Source organism: Bos taurus, chromosome 19, assembly GCF_002263795.3.
Source record: "Bos taurus isolate L1 Dominette 01449 registration number 42190680 breed Hereford chromosome 19, ARS-UCD2.0, whole genome shotgun sequence".
NCBI lineage: Eukaryota > Metazoa > Chordata > Mammalia > Artiodactyla > Bovidae > Bos > Bos taurus.
The window spans coordinates 40,242,270-40,263,986 of NC_037346.1; the positions used below are offsets into that span (position 1 = coordinate 40,242,270).

Genomic DNA, 21,717 nt, shown 5'->3' on the forward strand with positions numbered 1-21,717 from the left:
GCATATCTGCTTCCATTTTGGCACCTACTTCTCAGAGGACCCAAACACAAATGTGCATTTTTGTGCTGACTTCATTTGCTCAGCATTCTGTCTGTGAGAGCCATCCATGTTGTTACATGTAGCAGTAATTTGTTCTCTTCTATTGCATGAGTATAGCCCAGTATATGTATCCATCCTAATGGCACTGGGCATTTGAATAGTTTGCAGCTTAGTGCCCTTATTTTGATGTTTTTATACATGCAAGTATTTTGGTGAACACGGGCACTCATTTCTCTTGGGTATATGCCAAGGAAGTGGAGCTGCTGAGTCATAGGTATATGTTTAGCTTTAGTAGATATTGTTAAAGTTTTCCAAATTAGTGGACCAAGCTACACTCCAATAGCACTTATAAGAATTCCTGTTGCATATAATATTTTTACAAATGTAAATGTAAAAATAAATAGTTCAAAAGATAGATTCAAACCAGATGTATGCCATCTCATCCTAGTTTGTTTAAGTTACCATTTTTAAAACTGCCCAACAGAAAAAAATGTTCACATACCCTAAAATGTGCATAGTGGTTATATTAAAGAGAGAAGGGAGATCACAGGGTACATTTACCTTTGACTTTGAGCAATATCTGAAATGCTTTACAACAAGTACATATTTCTTTTAATTATTGTCTTGAAAAATATTAACTAGAACTAAAAGGCTTATGATGAAAACCAGCAGGCTCCTCCTATACTCCTCCACACTCCTCAGTCGCGAGGCTCCTAGCTTACCACTCCTTTAATCGCTTCCAAAGATGTGTTGAAATCCCTTATCAGCTGCCTAATTCTCTTTATTCCTTGTGGGTTTCTATCATTTCCATCACTTTATTGTCATTTAGTGAAATTTGAAGAGAGAGAGAGGTAATTAATATGATTAGTCTCCCACTTTTAATCAGAAGTTCATGCCTATAATCTAGCTGATTTTTGGACAGTATCGTAGTGAATGGGATGTATCAAAGAATAGCAGCTCGTTTTAAAGACATCATTCTGGTGATTGAGATTAGCGATGATGAGGACGGACTGGGGAGGAGAGCACTCAGAGGCTGGTGGGGAGAATGCTTAGGAAGACACAGAGGTGGGCTTCTCACTAAGCTGCAACAGGATGGAGACAACAACATACAGGGCACAGAGAGTCCGTGCCTCAGGATCACAGCTCACATCTAGGGGCCCCTCACACCGGTTCTCCTCCAGGATGGACTCCACCTGAAAGGAAACCCACCAGACTATAAAAGCTGAGAACAAGGAAATATACCAAAAATGGCAACTATGTGGCCATACCCCTTAGTCCTGAGTCCATAGCAGAGGCTGTAATCCACCATGGCACACTTTCCTGCAGAGCCTGGGGAGCCTCATACTCCCAAATGGTAAGAGACACTGCTGATGCATCAACATGGGGCCAATTGCCCTCCTGGATCTAGTAGCTTCCCACCCCCTCTCTTGCCCACAGGCAAACAACAGAGCCTAAAGACCCCATCCTGAATTGTCCTGAAAACTACATGTCCAGGGAATTGCCACAAACCAGCTGCATAGATGTGAGCTGGCAGTGGACTATGAAGTAGGAAGGGACTGGTCATTGAGGTTTCTGGGTCCCTTGAGAGCATGCGCAGTCACTTCCACTAGGACCTGGGCGCTCAGCTGTCTTACCTCATCCTTCACAGGGCGCAGTTCCCCCTTATCTAGGACCTCAGCAACAAACTGCCGGTACTCAGACAGCTCTGGAGACAAGAGAGGGGGTGGTCAGCAGAGAGGCAGGGCACACAGTGGGACAGGGCTTCGCTGTCTGATCAGACCCAGGACAAGCATCACAGGAGGTTCCAGAGAACCCCAGCGTGGCTAGACGGGGGTAATTCCCACTGGGTTTCTGCTTTCCTTTTAGCCTGCAGGAGGTCGGAGACTGCACCATGGGGAAAGAGGAAGCAGTCCCTCCATCCCTGGCCTGCGGAAGATGGCTGGTTTGTGAAGTGTGAAGTCTGTGCCCCCAAAAATGTAAAAGGCAGTGATACCCCCTTCCTCCCAAGAGTTGACTCCCCACAGGTCCCTCTGCTCAGCATGTCCTCCACGCCAGCTTATATCCAAGCCCCTCCTCACCCATCAGGGCATCCAGGACATCCCAAATGGTTTCTGCGCGTGCCTCTATCAAGACCCCAGCAGCGTTGAAAAGACTGCTTATGAGAGAATTCGCTGGGCTGTTCATCTGTAGCTCCCCGGAGCACTGGACCTCAGACACCTAGGACCAGGAGATGCGAGAGAGGAGCCCAGTCCCATCAGAGTAGATGTCTCCCCACTCGTCCCTCCCTCTCTCTGCCCTCTTCTTCCTTGGGCCTCTTACTCTTTGCTCTAGATCCTGCAGCTCTTCTTCACTGCTGAGGCACTTAGTGAAGCAGTTTAGCGCCTCTTTTTGCTCCTCCAGAGTGAGATCCTGGAGGACTCGCACCATGTCCTGAACCGTCTCTTTTATACTTCGGAAATTCTGCAAATTCAAGGACTTCCCTGTAGAGGCAGAAATTAAGAACCCAATCCCTCCAGCCTAGAAAGCTCCATTACCAAGGCCCCCCAGACCCCATTCTTGATCTATCTTTCTTCTGGAGACCACCTCTCTGTAACTTCCCTTCTTCTAGTCTTTTTCTGTTAACATGAAGCAGATAGACACCCACCATCACTGCCTTCTGCTGACCCCACTTCCACCTCCCAGCTCACCTTCAGTCTAGTACCAACCCCCAGTTCTTCTCCACCGCCAGGAAATCAAAGCTTATGTAGTTCTTGCCATTCAAAGTGCGAGCTTTGGACCACCATAGGAGTAATGAGGATTTAGAGGAAGTTAGAACAGTGGTTCTCAGTCTTGACTGTGCATAAGAATCCCCTGCAGAGTAATTAAAACTCCCAGTGCCCAGACCAGGCCCCACCCCCAGATCAGCTAAATCAGAATTTCCAGAGGTGGAACTCAGTTATCACTACTTTCAACATTTCCCTCAGGTGATATCTGTGTACCAGTGAGAATCAGTGTTCAGAGGAGACAGATGCAACCTCTAAAGTGGAAACCTACTTTTGGCACTGCCCTACCCTTCTCCAGGGCATGGCAACCCACGTCAGTATTCTTGCCTGGAGAATCCCATGGACAGAAGAGACTGGCAGGCTACAGTCACACAGAGTTGGACATGACTAAAGCGACTGAACACGCACTACCCTTCTCCTCCCAACATTCTTGCCTCACACACACGCACACACACACACTCAGCTGTCCCACTTGAGCTGCATTCCTTGGGGCCAGAGGGCTCAAAGGTGAGGAGTGCAGCTACCCTGAACATAGCTGGCCTCCCCATCCTTACCCAACCAAGATGAACCGCCATCTTTCTCTGCAAAGAGAGGAAGAATAATCTCAGTGAGTCCTCAGGTCACCTCCACCCCAGCCCACCCCATGGACATTCTTGTCCCACTGGTGGGGGTTCTCAATTCTAGACTCTGAGCCCTCACTGCCTATGCTGGGGAGCCTGCGTCCTCATCATGGTGTATAAATGACAAAGTACTATATTTACAGACCCCTTCCTACACTCAGAGATAGGCAGCCATAGGCATATGCCTAAGATGATTGAAGGAGAAAGGGAAGTCCAGAGAGAAGCACCATGCCCTTAGCCACTCAGAAAATGTGGGTGACGGCAGGAACTGGACTCTTCTGTGATGGAGAATCTCACTTGAGCTAGTAAGACCTTGCCAGAACTGAACGTGCAGCTTCTACAACTTTCAGTAATTTCTCTTGAGTGTTCTACTCCACCTAGACCTCGCTCCACTCCTTCACAAGGGATCTTAGGCAGTACAACCCTTATGGGATTCAGGGAAAGACTGAAAGGCCAGAGGAAGCCATACCTCGCTCCACTCCTTCACAAGGGATCTTAGGCAGTACAACCCTTATGGGATTCAGGGAAAGACTGAAAGGCCAGAGGAAGCCACACACAGAATCATACAGGTCTCCTGGTCTAGTCCTAGTTCATTTTAAGGTTAGTACAACCATGAGTCTGGGGGCTGTAGGCCTAGTGAGCAGGAGAGCCAGGACAAGACCCTGAGACTGTCTGACTCCTAGTCCAGTGCTCATGGTGCTGTGTGAGAACGGGCCAGGCAATTCAACTGTGCTCTGTAAGCCAATAGGCCTTCAGTAAGGACTGTGAACCCAGGATCCAGCCCACTGACCTACACAGAGCAGGTCAGAGTTGGCGGAACCTGGAAACCCTAGGCCAGCATGCAATCCAACCTACTTCTCCAACAGGCAGATTTTCCTCCTGCCCTCACCGTGGCTCAAACTTGAGTGCATCCTGTTACATTCTCAGCACTGATGACTCTATAATTCCAGGTCATTTGCTATCCTCTTTTTAAACCCAGTATCCTTGCCCATTCTAGAAGGATGAACAGGAGGCCCAGTCACTCACCTTCTGGAAAGGATCTGGTTTTGTCCAAGAAACAAATATCTAAACCAGTTTTTAGATAGAAAGAGAGATCAGTTGTTAGAAAGCCCAGTTCTAAGTTCCTCTCTCTAATATCTCCCCAGTCTTCCCACCCCACCCAACAGGAAAAATAAATTCTGGGAGAGAGACAGGAGCTAACACCTCTAGGGAAGAATTGGGTTTCCCAGGTGGCTCAGCAGTAAAGAATCTGCTTGCCAATGCCGGAGACACAGGTTCGATCCCTGTTGGGAAGATCCCTGGAGAAGGAAATGGCAAACCACTCCAGTATTCCTGCCGGGGAAATCCCATGGACAGAGGAGCCTGGCAGGCTACAATCCATGGGGTTGTAAAAAAAGCTGGACATAACTTAGTGATTAAGCAACAACACCTTCCATCCTTCTTCCCAGTCCCTGAAACTTCCTCCCACCATCCAGGCCACCAGGACCCCTATAGACTGACACAAACCCCAGTTGAACTGACCCCCACCTTCTTCATGTGTTCAGCTCCCCTACCCCACCCCCCAACCCTACCAGGCCTAGCTTACCCATCCTCTCCGCGCTGGGGAAGACAAGCTGCTTTACCCGATAGGCCAGGACCTTCTCAGGGGTGATGGTCACTTCCTTTTGGTGCTAGGAAAAAGGAGCAATGTAGATTGACCCCTCAGTTCCTGACAGACTTACCATGCCTGATCTCCCAAACAATCCCAGGAGGTAGACATTATTACCCTCAATTTACAGATGAGAGAACCGAGGCTCTGAGAGGGTCAGCAGATGAGCCCATTTCACAATAGCAGAGTTGATATTTGAATCCATGTCTGACTTCATTTCCATTTCACTCAACAAATATTTATGGGGAAATCCCTGGCTGTCCAGTGGCTAGGACCCAACACTTTCACTGCCAGGGGCCTGGGATCGATCCTTGCTTGGGGAACTAAATTTCCACAAGCCACATGGTTTGGCCAAAAAAAAAATTTATGGAGGACAAAACATGCCTGTTTTGTTCCAGGCATCATGGCTCCTGTTGTCCTGCCTCCTAAAATGGGAGGAAGACAAGGAACAAGCAAGAAATACCGGTGTAATTATGAGCCATGGGAAGCGCTATGAAGCAAATGAAAACAGAGCATTGCCAGAGAGTCAAAGGGGAGACTGTGTGATGCTATATACTCTCCTGGGGCAAGAAGAGAAGTTGTAAGAAGGCCAAGGAGCAGGCAAGACTGCTCAGAAAAATCTAGAGGAAGAGATGAGGAGCCTGGTATCTGGGCTGGCAGCCCTTGACCTGCAGTGTGTGAGCCAAGCTGGCTCGCCCACAGTCCCTGTCTCCAGAGATCCTAACCTTGTGTTTACATTGGAAACCAAACATTTTCAACAGGATCTGAAAACCAAATTGCGTTTCATATTTCAGGGTTTCAGTCCTTTTTGTCTTCAGAGTTTCTGTCACTAGATACAGGTCTTCTCTCTTCGCCTGGATTGATTGGAATGAAGGAGGCAGTTCCTTCTTCAGCTTCCTGGAGGGAGTAAAGGGGGAATGAGTGGGGCCCCACCTCCTAGGCACATTTCTCCCTCCCCACCAGTTACTCTCTATTTGAGAGTAAGTGCTCCCGAGGCCGGAAAACCAAGGAACGTGGAACCCCTGTCAGAGTTCACTTAACCCACCATGGAGGGGGAAGGGGGTGCAAAGTGGGAAGGGAACCCACTAGCATCTCTGGAAGATTAGAGTATGCCAGCACAGTGAAATACTTCACACGTCATTTCACTTAATCCTCTCCACACCCCTATGCTTGCATCTGTTTTTCATGTGAAACTGAGGCTTAGAGACAGGTCACGAATGGTCCAAGGTCACACAGCAAATAAGCACAGAGCTGGGATTCAAACCCCGGTCTGTGTAAGTCCCAAGCTTGTGCCCTTCTCACAGCACTGAGATGGGCATGTGCCCAGTCCACAGCAGCCCCTTCTCTCAGAAGCGGTCCCAGCTCCCTACATGGGTCTCTGGGACCTGGTTGCGCATTGTCCACCTTTGGGGTCCATGTGCCATTTCTGATTCCATAAGGGAATTCGTGGGCTTCCCTAGTAGCTCAGAGGGTAAAGCATCCACCTGCAATGCACAAGACCTGGGTTCAATCCCTGGGTCAGGAAGATCCTCTGGAGAAGGAAATGGCAACCCACTCCAGTATTCTTGCCTGGGAAATCCCATGGACAGAGCAGCCTGGCAGGCTACAATCCATGGAGTCGCAGTCAGACACAACTGAGCGACCAACACACAAGGAAATTCATTTTGTGACTTAAAACAGCCTGATGGAACTCCTGGTATTTGCAGTCAAAAGACCTACCTACATCCTTGCCTCTGGTGACCTTCCTTTACCTACCTGCCCCCACACAACTCTATTTATACACTCAACATAGCCTCACCCTAGAAACAATGCATTCTAGAAAAAAAAGAGTTCCCTCAGCAAAGGCCCCTCCCCAGCAAGACTGTGGTGGTAGGAGCAGGTCAAAGGACCAGTACAATTTCACTGTAAGCCTTTCAGTTCTTAATTAAAAAGGGGAAACAAAAGGCATCCACCCTGCTGGGGGAGGGCTAGCCCGGGAAAACAGAGGGGCCCCTTTCCCTGAACCATCCACACTTTCCAACAATTCCAGCTAGGGGAGAAGACACCAATACCAGCCACAACATAACTGCTGAGGGGGAAGGCTGGTGGAGTCCCTTGGAAGGACCATGCCCTCAGCTATTAGAATGTCTGTAGCACTTGATGGGTGCAACCCTGGTGGGGTGGGGTGATGGCACTTCCTGTGCAGGAAATGTTCAACCGGGGTGCTTTGATTTCACTCTGCTTCACCTCATCTCTCTTCTTGAGTACTTACCATGTGCTGGGGATAAACAGAGAGGTTAGTAAAGACGGTCCCTGGTAACAGGTTGTTCTTATTGCAGTGAGGGACAGGTACATGGAAACCACTGACTTGCCACAAAGCAAAGTGAAACAAGCACAAAATGAAGATTTGGGCAACACGGTTTAAGAAAACAGAGGAGAGTGGTCTCGAAACCACCCAGTTTACGCCAAGTCAGAGTCATCAGTTACCCTGAAGAACAGCAGGAAAGTAAGTGAATTGGGGACCTCAGAAGAAGGGCTCCTGGAGGCTGGTTCTGGACGAATGAGAAGGCTTGCAAAGGCTGGAGAAGAGGAGGGCATGCTTGAGTAAGGACTGGGTTGCAGGGGCGAGGGGTACTGGGAGTAGGGAGTGGGAGGCAGCACCAGCCAGGGCTCCCCACCTCCGATGGCCTAGGTGCCCCAAAATATGGGCTTCTCCCTCTCTTCTTCCCCCTTACTGCCCACCTCCAGCCTCACTTGTTCTTAAGGGAATCCAGGAATTCCTGGGGTATCTCGCTCTTTTCTAACTTGATATTCTTCTCCTGGAAAATGTGGAATGCTATTTTAAATGTCATTTGGGGGTGAAATTTCACTGCCAAACTTCCCTTTGAGTCTACGACGTCCAGAATTTCAAAGTTATCACCTTGACCTGGAAAGAGAAAGGTAAGGTCACAATGTCGTTATTTTCACTGAGGCTGACCCAAAACTCTCTCTCTAGAAGATCCTTGCTGATGCGCCCCATCCTGGGCTCCCCTCATGATCCTCTTCTCTTCTGAGCAAGTCTTCCAGCCATGGTTCTCCAGCCAATGCTGCTCTCCCTGGAAGTTACCATGGTTGGAGCCCACTCTGCCACAGTCTTACCAAATGACCTTGGGTGAGTCACTTTACCTCTGAATCTGTTTCCTCATCTATACAAGGAGAATATTCATAGTACCTACTTCCAGTGCTTGAGGAGATTAAATCATGCAGCTAAGCACTTAACACACTGCTAAATGCTCAATAAATGTGAGCTAGTCCTATTAAACCATTTGAGAGGCTGAAATGAAACAAAGAAAAGTAAAGCGAAAGAATCAGGAGCCTCTGACCACCTGGCTTCCCAGCTGGCGGTAGTGGTAAAGAACCCACCTGCCAATAGAGGAGACAATAAGAAACTCAGGTTCAATCCCTGGGTCGGGAAGATCCCCTGGAGTAGGAAATGGCAACTCACTCCAGTATTCTTCCCTGGAGAATAATGGACAGAGGAGCCAGGAGGGCTATAGACCATGGGGTCACAAAGAGTTGGACACGACTGAGGGAATGAACACCACCTTTGGGAAATAAAAATTAAGCAGAGTTCACTCTCTGTGTTTGTGTGACCTGAACAGGTGTAAAGTAAGGCAACTCTGGAAAGTTGCCCAGGGACATGGACTCTGCCCAGCCTTACATAAGGCCTTGCATAAGGGCCTGGAGTCCGAGTTGCTGCCCCAGAGTTAGTGGTGAGTGTGTGGAGATGCTGCCAAGCTGAGTGCCTTTCTCTCAGACCTCCCCGTTCTGAGCCTACAGAGGCAGGAGAGCATCTACTGCTGCATTTTAGGGGTGGGCCTGGATTTCTAGAGAAAAAAATGCATTTTGAAACTGGTGGAAACATGCCAGACCTAGAAACAATGCCTGAAATCAGTCCTGTGTGTGTGATGCTAATGTCTCAGGGCCCATTTGTTTCTTGAGTAACATAAAATTTGGTGTACTTTATCAGAAAGAAAGAAAAATCAAACCTCATGCACACAAAGGCTACAGTATGGGAGGATTCCCTGGTCCAATAGTTAGGACTCCATATTTCCACTGCAGAGAGTACGGGTTTGATCCCTGGCTGGGGAACTAGATCCCACAAGCCATGCAACAGAGCCCACACAGTATGGAGAGGGGCAGTGCAGAAGAATAACGTGACAATGGAGAGACCTGACAGGTACTACCTCAGCCAGGTGACCAAGGTCAATATCAATAGTGATAAGTCTTGTTGACAATATGTACCCTTGTTATGAGGGTTTCCCAGGTGGCTCAGTGGCAAAGAATCCTCCGGCAATGCAGCAGATGCAGGTTTGATCCCAGAATCAGGAAGGTCCCCTAGAAAAGGAAATGGCAATCTACTCCAGTATTCTTACCTGGAAATCCCATGGATGGAGGAGCGCAGTGGGTAAGCAACAACAGCAGCAAACCCTTGACATGATGTGGTGAGAATAGTACTTTACCTTTGTAATTTTTCCCCGGCCCCCAAACTCATTTCCTAGGTCTAAGAGACAAAAAAAATCAGACAAATCTCAGTAGAGAAGCATCCTATAATATGCCTGACTAGTACTCCTCAAAACCATCAAGGCCGTTAAAAACAAGGAAAGTCTGAGGCGCTGTCACAGCCAAGAGGAGCCTAAGGAGACGCGACAGCTAAATGTAACACGATGTCCTGGATGGGATCCTGGAACAGCAAAAGGACACTAGATGAAAACCAAAGATATCTGAATAAAACTAAAGAAATCTGAGTATAACTTTGTTGCTGTTCAGTCACTCAGTCCTGTCTGACTCTTTGCGGCCCCATAGACCACAGCACGTCAGGCTTCCCTGTCCTTCACTATCTCCCGGAGCTTGCTCAAACTCATGTCCATCGAGTCGGTGATGCCTTCCATCTCATCCTATGTCACCCTCTTCTCCTCCTGCCTTCAGTCTTTCCCAGCATCAGGGCCTTTTCCCATGAGTTGGCTCTTCACATCAGGTAATGGACTTTAATTTTTAAAAAACCTATGTACACCATCCACACCAAATAGTTTAAAATAATAATGTTTCAAAAAGAAGCAGGTCAAATTGCTAAAAATCAATTTAAATGATCAGCTCACCTCATTCTTAAGAATTTTTTTAAAGTTTGGTTTCACCTCTGTCTTTGAATTTTTTATACAAACAGATAGAATTTCCCTTAAAGGAAGTTAACCTCATCAATTTTCCATAATTAAACTTGCCCCTGCCCATGGAGAATAATATGATCATTGCAAAACATCCTAGTCCTGCTTTAAAGTTTTTTTTTTTTTTCAAAGAACTTGTCTGATTTTTTTTTGACGGGCGGTGGCCACACTGAGCGGCACGCAGGACCTTCGTTCCCCTACAAGGGCTCGAACCTGTGCCCCCTGCAGTGGAAGTTCAGACTCCTATCTACTGGACCACTAGGGAAGTCCCTGATTTTTATTTTTTTGAGAACTAGCTTTTAGTAAATTGACTCTTGGCAACTCAATTTTCAGAAAATCGACTCAGAGTCTTTGAAAAACGTTAATCTGAAATTTTCCTAAAGCTGCTTGCTTGCTGAATTAAACTCCACTTGCGAAAAGCCCACCACCTCTGAGCAATCTGGGTACTGTTCTGGATCACATAACAGTCATACGTGGCAGGTAACTATACAGTGGTGGTGTTAGAATTCTTTTCCATCTCTTGGGGAGAACCAAAAGGATTTTGGTAGAGATATCTGAGTTGTAAAACTCCTCACCATGAGGCGTGAGACGCCGTAATAAAGTCTCCAAGAGAAGGTTCATTGACACCTCTCCTGGGGCTTCTGAAACCCAAGAAACCCCAAGAATTGGGAACCGCTGAGCTTGGAAGCAGGGGAATGGGACAGACTTCTCTCCTAAGGCCTCTGAACCCTTACAGAGTTCTGCTGACCGGCAACTTCCCATTCAACCGCCATCCCCAGGGAACAGGAAGGGCTAATAATAATAACTGCCACCAGCTGAAAGTCTGGGGCGAACTTTGATTGAACGCTCCTTCTTGCAGGCACAGTGGTAAATGATTTACGTAATTTACCTCATTTGATTCTTGCAACAGTCTTCTCAAGTTGACAGATGAGGAAACAAGGATAGAGAAAGCAAGAGGTTACCCAGCTGATAAGTGTGGCGGAGCCAGGTTTTGAAGTCCGATGTCCCCCAGTTCTAAAGCCTGAGTCCTTTCTTAACCACTAAGCAAATTGTTTCCGTTTATTTATACGTTTAAATGATTAATTTTATAAACACATGAGAAGACCTTAGCTAATTTAAAAGCGAATTATTTACAAAGGGAAAAAATAGGAAAAAAGAATATTTAGGCATAGTTTCCAAGAAAAACAAACTGACACTTCCCCTATTCCCTTCTCCCCATGTAGCTCTCTTGAACATTTCTTAAGTTGAGGTGTACGGATGTGTACATACAAATTCCACGGTTTCTTTGACTGGCTGACCTGGTTGATAGCAATGGGGCCCTGAGAGAGGGGTAGAGTAGGAGTGGGCAAAGTCTCTCACCACCTCATACTGACCTTGCAACTCAGGAACCACCATATCAAATGGTACTTCACACTCCAGGATGTCCTTCAGGGTGAGGTTTGTCTTGTCATACTGGTATCCAAAGAAACGTCTCCTCTTCTTCACCAGATAGGAGCAGTGGAATTTGTCAGCATCGCTGAGGCTTCTGACGGCAATCGTCTCTCCACTGGTGTCTATCTCTTTAACCACAGCTCTTGAGATTGACTCAAATACCGTGGGCATTGTGCCTGGACCAACTGGGGATAGGAAGCCAATTGAAGTTTGGGGGCAGGGGGATATTGGTTCAGGTTTTTTGATCTTCTATTTTTGGCCGATCCAAAAGTTCTAGGCCAATCAGAACTTGGAATGATTTGGCTTCCCTGTTTCTAGAAGGTGTGGCATTTACTACACAGATGGAATGATCATCACAAATGCCAGACTCTCCTCATGGCTGGTAGAACCCTTCTGGAGGAAAGCTGGAATGGCGATTGCCCCAAAAGGAAAGTGAGACCTGTTTTCTGAGTCTCCCACAGCAGAGTTGCCCCTTGCTCAGAGGGACCTGATGGGTGGGAAGGCAGGCCCACCATCCCCAAACCTTACCAGTGCTGATGAACAGAGGAACCAGGAAGAGATGAAGGGCTTGGGTGCAGACCTCACGTTACCAACCCCAACAGACGACTTCTTCCCTTGGCTCTGACTCCTGGGCCTCCCTCCCTTCCTGTTCTGAAGGCAGTTGGATGGGTGCCCCTACCCACCATTTCCCAGTAAGATGGTGATAAACTGGTCTCAGAAGGAAACAGAAAGGGTAGTACCCTACTTTTATACTTAAACAGTGGCTTGCAGCTGGATATCCTGGACAGCCCCCCATCCCCAAGTCCTATCTCCTCCGTTTCCAGTCACCTTCTGAAGGATCCCCCCATACTTGCTAAAAGCAAATGAATCCCAAAACCTTACCTGGGACATCTCCCGCCACCCACTCTCTGCTTCACCCTCTCCCTGGCCTACTTTTGGCCCCTGTGCCTCCCCACTCGCCGGCCCTGCAGGACCTTCCATAGGCCCACCACCAGTCCAGCCTGACACGGCTGCCCCTCCTCATTTCTCATCAGCAGCAGCTCTTTGATCCCCACCACGTTGCAGCCCTCAGGCTCTCTTCCCTCCAAATCCTTCCTACTCTCTCCTCTTCCATCAGTCACTCTGCCTCTCCTTCCTTTTCAGATCTTTTCCCCTTTCTTCAGGCTCCTCTGCCACCCTCCTGAGGCCAGACCACACCCTACAGGCTTCCTGGCCACCTTCCCCTAATTCCCTTCTGGCTGACGCAGGCACCTGCTCACCCCTCACCCATGTTCCCTTCTCTGCTCCTGCCCCCGTCATGGTGATCAACTCTCAACTCATTCTCCACCTAGGAATCCCTCTGGGATTATGGAAAGGGTGTGCCCAGGGCCTACGGATCCATCTCAGGGGCCACACACCTCGTTTTTGTCCTCAGCTACTCACCAAAACTGGAGGTTGTAAGAATCCCCTCTGTGTAAGGTCTCTGCACAGTTCCTGGCCACTGTGTCTTGGGACTATATGATATGGGAACTGAAATTAAAAAAAAAAAAAAAAGAACTGGAGAGCTAGGTGCCCCACCTCTCAGAGTTTTAGATAAGCCACATTATGGCTGGACAACAGGTCAAAGGTAAGAAACTGACTCTTCCCTCCTCAAGGACCCAGGGAGCAGGAAGGTGGGAGATAGACAGACAGACACAGATTATACTGCACAGAACAGGCTGCAAAGGCCCCTCCCTGGCAGGTGAGCCTCACGTCCTCTTCCCTCCCACTCATGCTTGTGGAGGGAGGAGGAAGCAGGAAGTTTCCTCTGAGGACAGAGAGACCAGGGGGAGAAGCCGCCCTCCAAGGCAGGGGAAGTGACAGGAATTCAGGGGGAGGAATTCAGAGGAAAGGACTGGGCACCCCTTGGGACTCTGGCTTCTTTATGAAGCTATGGCTGAACTGACACCCTCCCTGGCTGTGGCACAAACTCTCCCTCTGCCAGCCCGGCCTGGCTCAGCCAACCAAGCCCAAAGGCGTAAGTTGTCTAAGGACCAGCCAGGCAAAGTCCCAGAGCAGAGTGCTGCACTCTGGCCAGCTTGCTGCCTCGGCTAGCTCGCCACCAGCCCCTTCACCCTGTTCTCCTGGTCCCAGGGGCCCTCCTACCATCCAGGCAGAGGGTTGGACCCATGCACCACACTGCCCTCCCCCCGCCCCTCCTCCAGAGCCCTCCAGGAAGCAGAGGCCAGACTCTGGGGAAATAGGAACACATTGTCCTTTATTTGCATTTCTCAGAATACTGTACAAAGGGAGTAAAAATCCTATTCACACTTTGCTTAGAAAGATTTTGAGGTGAAAGTTCCCTATGATACATGGGGTGGGGCTTGGGGGGACCGAGAGGCAGAAAACAGGGCCAGTGACCCCCCTCAACCCCCACTGCTCCCTCAAGGCCCTGGTACCCACACCTCAGAAGTAACACAGACCCCAGTCAGATGGCGGGGGTGGGGAGAAGGCAGCTCCACTCTGGTCCCGCCCCGCCTCGCCTCCTCAGCCTGAGTGGACAGCCCCCACAGGTCACTCCCTGCTCCCTCCACTGTCCTGCTTAGGCGGGGACCATGCAGGACTCTCTAGCCCACCAAACCCAATTGGCGGTGACCTGATGACCCCACAGGTGCATGCCACACGAGAGGCCGTGGCCCAGGCCCCGTCTGCGTGAGAAGGTCTGTGGAAGGGCTGCAGCACTGCTGCTGTGCAGCATCCCCACGCCACCCCCCACCACCACCGCAGAGACAGTGTCACACTGGACCTGGGCTTTCGATGACTCACGGGCCTCTCCCACCCATTCCGCCCCGCCACGCCACCCAGGAGCTGCAGATCCACAGCAGCCTCCTTACCAATGTATCACCCCGCCACGCTGGGGGTAAATGATCCCTCTGACTCTGCCCCTCCTCCCAGACCACTTCTGAAAGAATGAGGTTGGGTCTGTCCCCACCACCCACCCCCCTCACACCAATCCCAGCTGCTACCTGGCCCCATTCTTCTAAGACTCAATTCAGTATCCCACCCCTGCCCCCAACTCCCTCCCCCAGGGCCAGGATGGCTGCAGCCCTGGCCCCTCACCCCTGGGACCAGGCCACCCACATCCAGCCCACCATCCTGCTCCTTACCCTCCCCACTCCTACCCAATACCCCAGGTGGGTCATGCGAGAGCCATCTGACTTGGATTAGTCAATTCTCTACACAGAGCGATGAGATGCTGCCACACGGTTGCTTTCATAGATACAAGCACACACGAAGTGTCATTCTAAAGACTTAAGAATTAAAGTGAAACAAACTAGAAGCTGTACCGTTCCCTCTGCCCCGCTCACAGGGGTTAAAGTGCTTTAGCAGTCTGAGGATGAGCAAGTGAGCAGGGGGCTTCTCTTGCCCCAACCTCACAGGTCTGTGTTCAGCCCAGAAGCCTAGCCCATTTCATGAACACCCCCACAGAGTCTCTATCCAAAAGGCAAAAGGAAAAGATAATAAAAAAAAAATCAGAAGGGGTCAGAGCCCCAGGGGGCCCCCACCCCAACCCACTAAAAGCTACTTCAAGTCTGCTACTGGGGGAAGTGAGGAGAAAACTAGGGCCCGGAGGCTCAACCCCCGTCTCTGGCGGCTACCAGAGGCTCCTTCTGTCTTCAGCATCGCAGCCCAGGCTTCGACCCCTCCCCGCCATCCCGGGCAGGGGAAGGGGCTGCGCCCTCAGTACTTATTGATTCCAAAAATCCGAACTCCGTGGAGCTGGGGCAGCTTGGGGATGAGCACGCTCATCAGAGACACAGTGTTGAGGATGAAATGGATCTGGTCGTACTTGGTATAGAAGCTGGTGAGGAAGTACCTGTAGGGGGAGGTTGGGAGGAGGTATAAAACTCTGTTTGAAAGGTCCCTTTCTTCCCCCCTCCCTGGTTGAGGGAGACATTTCTGACAGTGACAGGTTACGGCAAAGACCCCCCCAGAACTGAAGTAGGGTGGTAAGATCCCCCCAGTTACAGAAGCTCCTGCTGACCCAGGCCCCGTGTTCTACCCCAGACCTGAGGACCAAACTCAGTGGCAGGAAGGAAGCTCCAACAGAGGACAGACAGGACCAGGGAGTCACAACCTGAGCCCAGCATGAGACCCAGGGGCACCCCAGCCTTTCTTCCTCTGGTCATTCCTATGTCAAGCGCCACAGCTGGTGAGGGGTTTAAGCCTCGCAGGGCCCCAGGGTTCCCCAGGCCTTGGCCTTTCCACTAGCATCCTCCTCTGCCCAAGGCACTCACAGCACGATGGGTGTGATGGTCAGGAATTTCCGAGATGCGGTGAACTGGACCCCATAGTCCATCTGCTCCCAGTGGGTGAGCAGCCTCGCCTTGCCCTGGTCCGGGGTCTCAAAGGGTGTCCCCTTCACTGTGTGCAGGAAGATGTACATGCCCTGGAGGGAGGGGCCTTCATTAGAGGACACAGAACGCCAAGGGCCCTCCAGCTCAGCTCCTCTGCCCCAGTCACAGACATGGGCTCCCAGTGATTCGGAGCCCCATCTACTGGGCAGGGGGATGCGGGCCGGAGGTCAGGCTGGAGCAGCTGGGAGACTGGCCAGAGAATAAGGAGACCCATTGGGTGAGAGGGCAGGCCTGGCATGAGGAGAATTCCCGGGGAGGAGTCAAACATAGAACCAGCAAGGAGACGCCGTCTCTCCAGCCCGGGGCTAGGCTTCCTGCGCCAGCTGTGGGGAGGCCAGATGATGGAAAGGAACCAGGTCTTGCTTGCCCGCCAAGAGTACCAGGGAGCAAGCAGGTAGTGAAAGAGCACGGAGGGGCAAGAGAGAAGGACCTTGATTGGGGAAAGAGGCATTTTTGCCCCAGGCTAGGCATCCAAGTGCTGCAGACTCTTTGGGGTCCTTAGCTCAGCTCTTGATGACCCTCTCTTCCAATCCATAAGCCACCCCGTCCAAGAGGTGTGGCCATACCTGCAGATTTTATTCCAGTAATGGGGGGTGGGGCAGAAAGAAGAGAACTCTGGTGACTGAAGTCAGCATGTCACCCTGACATCTGGCCCACGTCTCGGGGGGAGGGTCCCCTACCCCCACCCCACCAAAGGCAGGCAGCGGGCAGGCCCTCACCATGTTGTGGATGAGGTTGGTGAGGGTCCAGACAACGGGGACGCTCACAAAGGGGATGCTGAGCAGCACGACGTGGAGAAGCCCGATGGCCAGCACGTATGAGAGCCAGATGCCGCGGCTGTTCATCACCCGCGTGTTGGGGTTCACCTCGCTGTGTGCTGTTCCCACGTTCATCCTGCTGCCCCTCTCCTGCCACTGTCCTACAAACAAGCAGCACAGGCAAGACAGGTCACACCGCCTTCCCTGCTCCCTCACACCTTCCAATTTCTGCAGGGAGGCAGACTTTATCCATTTCCTGGTGCTGGGCTGGGACAAACACCAGGCTGCTCTGTACATCACCCAATCAGGACAGTGCCCTTCCAGGCACTGGAACTGCCTGGGTGGACAGGCCATCAACAGGCATCCAGCCCCAGAGCAAAGAAACCACTGCCTGTCTTGCAATCTCACCCTCTGGGGACCCTTCTACCCAAGCAGCCCAGGGCAGGGGAGAAGAGGCCCGTGCCCTAACAATCACTCAGCAATAACCCCTGCTGTACTCCGTCTCACTGAGGGTCTGATATGACACATCTCCACCGCTGAACCCCTTGCTCTCCCTATGAGAAGGAACAGGCAGTAATGGATGAAGTATCCTGGGTCTCCCTGCACCCTAACTCAGTAGGATTGGCGGGGGTAGAAAGAGAGAGAAAAGGAAGAAAAGAAAAAACAGACAAGAGACAACCTTTGCCCAGACCTGGAAGCTGCCTTCTTGGGGACACAAACCCACCCATCCAGATGTTTTATCCATTTAGAAGCCACTCAGGCTAGCCCTCCTGGTGCCACCCGTTTTCCTGCCAAACCACCTCGGCCCTTTTCCCTACCAGAGGAGGGGCGAGGACAGTGAACATGACCAATGTCTACAGTGCCCATGGGCGCCTGGAGCCCACATTAACAGACTTCTCCCAGGGACACACCTACAGCCTCTCTCCTGCCCCTTTCCCTCTCTGCCTACCCATCCTCACCTGGGCCTCTTTTCCGAGTATCTGTTTCCAAGTGTAAGTTATTAGCACCATGCCTTCCTATGCCCAGTTCCAAGGGCAGAGGCCCTTTAGCAAGGGGAACCCGGAGGGCTTCCCTGGCTGCCCATGAAACCATGCAGCCCAGCCCATTCTTGGATGCAGGTAAGGAGGGAAACGAGCAGCCCCTTGTCCAGAGCTCAGCTGTCCCCAGATCTCTGAGGGCCTTCTGACCAGCAAGAGGTGGGAACAGATGACACCTTTGTACTGGCTCACCTCCTGAGCCAAGGGGAGATCCTGCCCAATAAAGACCCTAAGGTCATCACCATGGTAACAGCCCCATCTTTCCTGGGGATACAGAAAGGGGTTCCAGATGAGGGTATCCTGGTAGTGCTCAGAAGGTCATCCCCCAACTCTGCTGCGAGGACCCCACCCCCACCCCCCAACTTGGTTCCCTCTATCTCTGAGTGGGATCACAGAGACTGCATAGGAGCTGGAATTCTCAAGGATCAGTTCCCTACTTCCAGGATAATGGGAACAAGTTTCCTCTTCTCGGATGGCTCCAAGCTTAGAGACCTCAGGGGAAATGAGACCCACAACACACCTTCCCAACATACAAACATACATGCGAAGGCTCCAAAGCAGTCATGCTCCTGGGGCCCATGAGCTCAACCCATTAGGTTGGATAATTGGGCCTAAGAGAAACCCAGGGAACTAGAAAACCAGGACTGGCTCGGTTGTTTACCTTCCCAGGGCCTTAGGGCTTCAGTTACCCAAACACAGCTCCTGGGAAACCTACTGCACAAAAGCCTCCACCTGGTGGAAAGGGAGTGGAGGGTGGAGAGATCGTCTAGGAAGTGACGGCCCGAAGGGCTTAACTACTGACGAAGAAGAGGGAGAGAGTTCCCCAAGTAGGACCAGAAACTACTTCCCTTCCCCACTTCTCCCTAATCTAGACCTACAAGGATAAAGGAGTAGCAACACCTCTAGCCCTCCAGAGTTGTTTTGTCCGGGAGGGCCAAGAGCCTGGCTGAGTCCCAGATGATTCAACACTCCTTTCTGGCTGTAACAGGGCACCCAGCAAAGTCTGAGGCGTCTCGGGGGGGCTCAGACTTACGGCTTCAACTGACACCCTGGGAAGCTTCTTTCTGCAGCCTGAACACCAGGTGCCCTGAGAGCAGAAATTCCCAGGAGACTCCCCCTCCCCCCGAAAAGATAGAAAAGTCAATGAACTGAGGGAAAGACTGGCAGCAATAAACTAAGAAAAGCTCTCTTGAGACTTTTGTGTGACTAAGGGTACACACCACTTCCATTAGTGAAGTAACCTAACTGCCCCTGGCCCAGAAGGGGAGAAATGGGAAGAAGAAGCTGACAGACACAAAGTAAGCTCACAGCAGCTGAGGCTGAAAAGTTCTGCCGCTAAACTAGCAGGTGTCTGCCCGCGTCAGTCCCCGAGGTGGTTTCATAACCTGACTCAAACCAAAGCCTGCAGCAACTCTGTTCTGTTAACTACTTTCTTGCTGGCAGCTCTTTCCCACTCCTTCCTCCCCTTTCCTACTGGCTCCTACACAAATATCTCTGCCCAGTCTGTCAGACACCTAAGCCAACACCACAGTGCCAACGGCCAGGTGAGCTGCTTCCTAATCTCTCCCCCAACTAAGGGCAGCAAATCTTTCGCCTTCTGGGTGAGGAGCACAAAGCATAGGAGCCTGCAACCTGGACCCCAGCGGGGAGTCCCTGACACAAAGCCACTTTCTGCCCACCCCCACAACCGGCAGGGCCACCACCGTCGCTCACCACTTAGCTCCAGCTCTTCCTCCCGGACTCGGGAGGGCGGTGGGGATGGAAAGAAGGCGAGAAGAGGAGCGAACCCCTAGCACGGGGAGAGGGTGAGGCGAGGAGGCGGAGTCCGCACTATTGTTGGGGTTTACAGAGTGGGACTTCGAGACGAAGTGGGGGTCTCCGCTCCACCCCGCAGCCTGGGACCTCGCACTCGGAGCCTGGCTTCGTCCGGAGCCCCACCCCCACACGTCCACCCAGCTGGAAGCGGCCAAACCTTTATCCCCGAAGCCCAGCCTCTCCCCGCCCCCATCCCCAGCCCAAGCGCTTCTCCACTACGCCCCATCCCCTGCCTCCTGCCCCCACTTTCCCCTTTGGGCATCACTTCGACTGATGCACCCCCACCCCGCGGCTGATGCACCCCCGCCACCTCCACTCGCCCTGTCCCGATCCCCTCCAACCCCGGGCGCCCCCACCTCCTTTCCCGTCCCTCCTGTAGCCCCAGGATACTCCCGGTTTGGCCACTCCAAGGCCGCCCGACTGGACTCACCGTGTGGGGCCGGAGGTCGAGGCCCGGGAAGGGTGCCCGGGGGCGGGGGCCGCTGCTGCTCCAGCAGCTGTAATGAGCCGCGGCGGCAGCCACCCCGCTGGCAGCTCCGGCCGAATCAGCGCCCCGCGCCAGCCCCCATTACGTCACCGCCCAGCGCCGGGCCGCCCGCAGCCTCCTGGGAGTTGTAGTATTTACCCCTGCTCCAGCCCAGGGCTCTCTGGGGCCGCCCGCAGGTTTCAACAGTGCGCGAAACAAAGGTCAGCTGGTATTGCTTTGACGCACAACAATGCCTGTTTTGGCGTCAGCGTGCTTCTTGTGGAGTTTACTATTGCCCGGTTTTGCATATGAGGAAACTTTAAGTTTTAAGTAACTTGCCATAGGTCCAGCCTGGACTGAAACCCAGAAATTCTAACCCCAAGTCAGAGTTTTTCGACTACACCTCGCTGCCTCTGGCCCTCCAGACAACTACTGGCTCAGACCCTGTCGGGCCCTCCTGGAAGCGGGTTTTTCGCGATATTGGTTAGTATGAGAGTCTGGAGGTCAGAGAACTAAGTCCACAGCCTGTCTGCTGCTCAGTTACACCTGACCCAGGCAGGCCTGGGCCAGGTCTCATCTTTGGCCTTCCCGCATGAGACGTGGGAAGAAGACATGTGACTTGGGAAGCCACCCTGGTGAATAACCAGGTCCCTGAGTCCCAGTCCCAGGTCAGCGGTGTGGGTTTGGGGTGGCTCTGGGGTCTGCAGTTTTCTGCTCAGAACTCTGCGGCCAGGGCACAGATTTTCCTGCCAAGTAGACTAAGCAGGCACTGCTTCACCAGCAGTGTAACCCTCAGCAAATAAGTTGTCTTAATCTCCAATTCCATACCTGTGAAAACCTACCTCTAAGGTTGTGGGAATTCAAAAGAATGTTTGTAAAGCGACTGTTATATTGTAGAAAGCTGTTTCTGTAGGAGGCTGAACTAAAGGACTCTTGAGGTCTCCTGGGTCACTCCCACTCTCCATGTCACCAAGAGGGCCTTGTTTGAATAGTTTCTACTTCCCCTGCCCCAGCTTCTAAGTCCACTCTATGCCCAGTGGGGCTGGAATAGCAGGATCAGGTGATGTCACGACTGGCCAACCTGCCTGGCTGTGAACACACACTGGAATGAAGGTGAGGGAACAGAAAGGAGAATGCTGGTCCAGGGAACCTGGGGAGCACTCCTCTGTGACCTCACCTACCCTCTCACCAGGCGGCTGCCAGGAAACAGCTGTCATAAAGCTGGAGTGGGCCCCTAAGGGACCTATTGGACACCCAACAGCTGGATATCTGAACCACTCAGGGCAGAAGAACAGGCAGCTTCTGAAGTATTTCCAGGGCCAGTAGCTCAAGAGCACTCAGCCCAAGACTTGAATAGTCACCCAGAGTCTTAAACAGTTGTGCCTGGGCCTTACAGAAGTTCCTGCTGGTTGGTGGAGGCCCCTTCTGAAGAAATAAGCAAAAACTGCGTGTTGTCCTTCCATAGAGGCCTCCCCAGTACTGAGGGGGGAAAAAAATCTCTTATTTTTCCCAAAATGCGCCTACTGGACTCCTTCCACTTTTCTCTGGGAGTCTTTCATGCTCCCCATAGTTGATCAAGCTCTCT

General features: G+C 51.5%; 2 protein-coding genes and 1 long non-coding RNA gene across 11 annotated transcripts; 1 reads left to right on the forward strand and 2 right to left on the reverse strand.

Moving 5' to 3' along the window:
* Nucleotides 1-548: 548 nt before the first annotated feature.
* On the reverse strand, nucleotides 549-13,808 carry GSDMB (gasdermin B). Of its 5 annotated transcripts, NM_001244217.1 has the most exon segments (13): nucleotides 549-1,232; nucleotides 1,674-1,744; nucleotides 2,118-2,256; nucleotides 2,359-2,519; nucleotides 3,356-3,382; nucleotides 4,448-4,486; nucleotides 5,007-5,091; nucleotides 5,795-5,966; nucleotides 7,803-7,974; nucleotides 9,333-9,425; nucleotides 11,623-11,865; nucleotides 12,209-12,388; nucleotides 13,103-13,168. In NM_001244217.1, coding segments are annotated over 11 exon segments (1,332 nt in total). In that variant the 5' UTR covers nucleotides 11,852-11,865; nucleotides 12,209-12,388; nucleotides 13,103-13,168; the 3' UTR covers nucleotides 549-1,088.
* LOC112442664 (uncharacterized) lies at nucleotides 7,016-9,838 on the forward strand. Of its 2 annotated transcripts, XR_003030907.2 has the most exons (3): nucleotides 7,016-7,652; nucleotides 8,044-8,199; nucleotides 9,355-9,838. It is a non-coding gene; the product is annotated as an uncharacterized lncRNA (long non-coding RNA). The 2 variants fall into 2 exon arrangements; XR_009491601.1 differs by having other exon boundaries at nucleotides 8,044-9,838.
* Nucleotides 13,809-13,895: 87 nt separating the features above from the next.
* On the reverse strand, nucleotides 13,896-21,142 carry ORMDL3 (ORMDL sphingolipid biosynthesis regulator 3). Of its 4 annotated transcripts, none has more exons than XM_024980425.2 (4): nucleotides 20,975-21,142; nucleotides 16,776-16,975; nucleotides 15,937-16,088; nucleotides 13,896-15,515 (listed from the first exon to the last, which is right to left on the reverse strand). In XM_024980425.2, the coding sequence occupies exons 2-4, from the start codon at nucleotides 16,947-16,949 to the stop codon at nucleotides 15,380-15,382; spliced, it is 462 nt and encodes a 153-aa protein (XP_024836193.1). In that variant the 5' UTR covers nucleotides 16,950-16,975; nucleotides 20,975-21,142; the 3' UTR covers nucleotides 13,896-15,379.
* Nucleotides 21,143-21,717: the final 575 nt, after the last annotated feature.

Bases quoted from the DNA above. Each gene is read 5' to 3' on its own strand.
- GSDMB (XM_015458831.3), bottom strand. From the start codon at position 11,851: ATGCCCACGGTATTTGAGTCAATCTCAAGAGCTGTGGTTAAAGAGATA. The intron at 5,967-7,802 runs GTGAGGCTGGAG...TACTCCCTCCAG, and splicing joins CTGGATTCCCTTAAGAACAA to GAAGCTGAAGAAGGAACTGC. The intron at 3,383-4,447 runs GTGAGTGACTGG...CTCTCTTTGCAG, and splicing joins AACCAGATCCTTTCCAGAAG to AGAAAGATGGCGGTTCATCT.
- ORMDL3 (XM_024980425.2), bottom strand. From the start codon at position 16,949: ATGAACGTGGGAACAGCACACAGCGAGGTGAACCCCAACACGCGGGTG. The intron at 16,089-16,775 runs GTGAGGGCCTGC...CCCTCCCTCCAG, and splicing joins CCAACCTCATCCACAACATG to GGCATGTACATCTTCCTGCA. The intron at 15,516-15,936 runs GTGAGTGCCTTG...CTCCCCCTACAG, and splicing joins ACCATCACACCCATCGTGCT to GTACTTCCTCACCAGCTTCT.